At 41.6% G+C, this 4,787-nt stretch overlaps 1 protein-coding gene across 1 annotated transcript in view; it reads left to right on the forward strand.

The window, feature by feature from the left end:
• KCNH4 (potassium voltage-gated channel subfamily H member 4) overlaps nucleotides 1-3,780 on the forward strand; it is a 69,386-nt gene extending 65,606 nt beyond the window's left edge. Inside the window, 4 exon segments of the mRNA XM_042477408.1 lie at nucleotides 632-655; nucleotides 658-684; nucleotides 687-706; nucleotides 3,144-3,780. Of these exon segments, the coding sequence (XP_042333342.1) occupies nucleotides 632-655; nucleotides 658-684; nucleotides 687-706; nucleotides 3,144-3,686 (614 nt within the window). The 3' untranslated portion in view covers nucleotides 3,687-3,780.
• Nucleotides 3,781-4,787: the final 1,007 nt, after the last annotated feature.

Raw genomic sequence — 4,787 nt, forward strand, 5'->3', positions numbered from 1 at the left:
TGATATTTATTATTTTATTTATTTATTTATTTATTTTATTTATTTCTATACCACCTTTCTCCCAGAAAGACCCAAGGCAGCTCACATAAAACCATTTTAAAACTTTACAATAATTTTTAATTGAAAAATTGAAAAACAATTAAAAGCAACTAGCTAAAAGCTATAAAACATACAATGTACAAAGGTAAAAACAATCTTTAAATAATGTATACTTGAAGTGCAGAATTCATTGTTTTCTTGGTGCAGAATTGGGCCTATATCTATGGGTGGCTCCCCGGTCTGAGGCTTCTCCATCCCTTGTTATGATTTGTTATGCCCACTATAGGGAAACGGGTATATAGAATTAAGGTTAGGTTCTCTCGACATTTTCATCTCCACGTACATAGGTTTTTGTGTTTTATTTCTATGGAGGCAATCCAGTGTTTCGACCCTCATCTGCATTTGACCTGGTATAACCGGTGAAGTGAAAAATGGGTTTTAGAGCAATTCTTAGCTCTATCTGTGTCACCAAATATAGCCCAGTAGTCCCTTTCCACATGAACCCACTGTCAGGGGATTAGTGAAACAATCTATGGCTCTCTTTTTTTCAACTTCTCATCTTTCCTTCCCCTTCCCTGGATTTTTCTCACAGGGATCGAAGAAGCCATCCCTGTGTTAAATCAGAAGCTGATGAGGTAAAGGAGAACTCAGGAGGCTCAATCAAGAGGTAGGAGCAGAAGGTCTTAATTTGTGGAAGGTCTCACTACAGCTGAGTCCTTCTTGCATCTGGTTTATCTATACCAGAAAAACGAGACCTGGCAAATGTAGGCGTCATGTTTAAGTATCTTATTGTGCAAAGTTAAGTTAAAATGCAATATATGTCCTTGCATGTATCCGCACTACATAATTAACCACAGTGATACCACTTAAATTTCCATGGCTTCACCCTATAGAACCTTGGATTTGTAGTTTGGTTTGGAGGACTCAGAATTCTTTGTCAGAAAAGTATGATGTAGTTTAGGTGCAGCCAGTAATATTTCAAAGAAGCAACTGGAGGTTGTTTTAGTTGTTTTATTAGCTTTTAAAAAAAGCCCTGACATATTTGGTCTGTAAACTCTAAAGACCTTCTTCAGGGCTACATAAAATCATAAAAGGAAGGGAATAAATACATACCAGGCTTTGTTTTCTTTTCTTTCATTTTTTTAAAAAAAACAACTAATAATAAAACCATCCTTTGAACGTTTTGTGAAGTGCCTGTTTTTCCCCCTACATAGTTCAGAAGAAGGCACCTTACAATCCAGCACTTCATAAAAAATAGCTATGAAAGGTGAAAGTGGTATCAAACGCTATAAATTGCTGTGTGCATAGGAGCAGGAAAAAGTGCCCCTAAGCAGTCCATTTCCCTTACCGCAATGAGTAACAACAGAAAAATCTTCGCAGATCAGACAGTAGGGGAAAGGGCTATATAATCACAAGACATGAAACCAGCATTCTGGGCTTTGTCGCTTGTTCTTACTTTCATCTATTTGAGATTCTTCTTCCCACCCACTCCTAAACATATAGGCAAGTTGGATGCTCAAGAATCAAAATCATATTCATAGTCAAATATGACCACTTGCTTCCAGCCCTAGTTCCTTTTTCTGTGTCTCCCTGTGTGTGTGTTTCATGCCTCTGGAAGGGGGAGGAATGAGGGAGAAGATTTTTGCATGCATCCCCGGTGTTGGCGTTTCTGACCAGGGTGTCAAGGTTAAATTTAGCATGGGTTGGTGACAATTTCATAGCAACAAAGCCAACCTTCTCCTTCTACCAACTACCACCCCTGTGTTCCTCATTCTTAGTAAGAACCCAAGTTAGGCACTTTCCTCCACCATAGTTTCCCTGCCCACCCAGTGCCTCTAGTGGCTCATCCTCTTCCTTTAGTGACTCTGAAGCTGAAATGAACATAGCAAAAACAGAAGTCTAGACCCTATTTTTTAAATTCAATTTTTAATTTTTTAAAATTTGGATCCCACAGTACCAATACTATAGATCTTGGAAAATAATTTTTGGACTACAACCAGAACCACCACCACCACCATACCCTGCAGCATGGCCATTCTGCACTCCTTTTTTACTTCATCTGCCAGCCTATTTTCCAAATGGCCCATTGGGCATCAAACACATTCTTAGTCCAGTAGCCAAACCCAATGTTAATTGCCAAAACAGAAATGCAATAGCAATTTGGTAAAGATACTACCAGCAATGTTGGAGGGATCCTGAGAATTGTAATCCAGAAAGTAACATTTTCAGCTGTTTGGCGGGAACGAATCGTGGGACTGAGTGCAGGGTGTAATCTTCCTGCCATTATAAATGAAGGAGCTTTCACAAGAAGCTTCATGATTCTATGATTCTAAATCTGTAAAGTCTGTTGCTGATATTGCCATTTCAGAAAATGGATTATGGGTAAATTGAATTTGAGAGAAAGAGTCTTGATATGGCCACAGAGTTACTCCATACCTGACACTGGAGTTGACTGTACTGCTTCTTTTCAAATTGGTGGCTGTCAGGATGAATGTGTCATAATGGATTGCGGGCTACTATAAGCAGTATTTCAGAGACCACAGGGTGAACAAGAAGCATTCTTTCCTTAATCCATACTCCTATGACTCAGCAGGTGATTCTGACCAAGGCCTTAACCCTCATCAAAATACTAATTCCAACCAAAACAGAACCCTGAAAGGGTGGGTGTGGTGTGATAACATGACTGAAGGAATTCTGGGGGATGTAGTCTAAAAAGGATCAACATTTCAAAGCACTATTCCTACCATACAGGAGTGTGGTGTTGACTTATGTGTAACACTCTAAAATGCTGTATAAATTCTAGTATGTAGAGAGATGTTGTATCAGCTTTGAAAGAAGTTGGCAGCATGAGCTTTCGTAGACTAAACTCTGCTTCCTCAGATGCATCGAGAAAGCAGACTTTAGTCTACAGAAGATCGTACCACCGCCGAAACGTCAGGAATAAACTCTTCTAGAACATGGCCACATAGTCCGAAAAACCCACAAAAAACTATCTCTGCATACTGATTCTACAGACTAACACGGCTATATTTTTAAATTCTACCACTGTATAAATTCTAGGAATTACTTCTTTTTCTGATTCTCTGATTTTCTTACTCCTCCAGATCAGCAATCTGAACCGGGAGGTTTCCCAACTCAGCCGGGAGCTGCACCATCTGATGAGCCTCCTTCAGAGTCAGCTGGCTGCTCAGTCTTCCTACCTCCCTGCCTCAACCTGTCCCCACAATTGCAGTCAAAACTCTCCTTCCACACCTCCTGTCGGCAGACTGCCTTTTTCTCAGACCTCTGCTTCCATGCCAACCTGTGGCCTCCTGGCCTCCTCAAGTATAGACTTTTCTGCCTTCACCAGCTCCCCACCTTCTGTCATCTCCAATTGCACAGAGCCCTTGGAACCCCAGGAACAGAGGGGTTCTGCCTCCTGCGGCCCTGCAAGTCCCTCATACCGGTACCATTCTCCACGGGCAGACACAGGACACAGAAACCGTCACCGCAGCCAGACAGCCAATATGACTTCTTGTTCAAGCTCTCCCATGTTGTGTCCTGTTACCTCGCTCTCCCCAAGAAACTCTTTTTCCACCTGCTCAGGGCAGAGCTGTCCACCTACTACGCGCTTCTTTTTTCGGTCAAGTTCAGAGAGCTTTCACTGATGCCAAGGAACCTCCTGCCACAGCTTATTTCTTTTGTATATTTGGTGCTCTGAACTCTGTGGCTGCCAGCACCATCATTTGTGTTGTTCTTTCTTTGTTACCAATAGATTTATTTTCTTTTTACATCACTCCACAAGGGATGAGGTAGAGTTATTCCTTGGAGAGAAAAAACAAAGCTCAGTTTTGGATTCCAGCTTTTGAGCTTTTTGGTTTTTAGGGCTGTTTTGAAGAAGGGATAAAGAACCTACGGCTTCCCAAACATTTTGGCCTAAAATTCCCAGCATTTCCACCCAGTATGGACAACAATAAAGGATGTGGGAATCATAGTCCAAAACATGTAGAAGAGCAAAGATTCCTCACTGTTCTTTTAAAGGGCACTTTACAGAAATTGGGCCTGAACAGACAGGCCAAAATAAATCTGCTTTGAGTCACTTTGGAGCTATGCTGTTTAAATGACACAGACAGCTTAAGAGGCCAGAAGCTGTGCCAAAGCTGTGCTCTAGTCCTTAGGACTGGAGTGTGGCTTTGGCGTGGCACCCGGCCTCTTAGTACTCATGCATCATTTAAACAGCATACAGTACCTCCAAAATGACCGAAGCAGCTTTATTTTGGCCTGTCTGTTCAGGCCCATTGAAACACAAATCTTGCTGGTACGTTTTGAAGGCAATAATATTTACACACTGATTTTCCAGACTCAATAATATATACCCTGTTTGTCTTCAAAACCCCAAATATAATAGCATCCATCCAGTCCATCAGTCAGCATGTTAAGAATTAGAATTATGCATGTGTGTGAATCATAGGGCTGAGCCAAACGATTTTGGTGCTGGAGGCGCCGCTGTTGCTAGTTAACCTGAGGCATGAACCATCAGGAAGTTCAGCTACACAAGCTTGAGTGAAAATAATGGAAACTGCACAAGAACAATACTTGCACCATTCAATTTGATATTAGTGAGACTTGTGTGAGAGATTCTCCAGTGGATTCTGCCCCATGGATCAGCTCTGTCTATATTCCTCTGGGCCACTCATGATTGGGCCCCAAATGCACTGCCTGTGGCAGTCATCTCATCTTGTTTCATGGTAGTACTGCATCTGGAGAGC

This window comes from Sceloporus undulatus, chromosome 6 (assembly GCF_019175285.1).
Source record: "Sceloporus undulatus isolate JIND9_A2432 ecotype Alabama chromosome 6, SceUnd_v1.1, whole genome shotgun sequence".
Lineage (NCBI taxonomy): Eukaryota > Metazoa > Chordata > Lepidosauria > Squamata > Phrynosomatidae > Sceloporus > Sceloporus undulatus.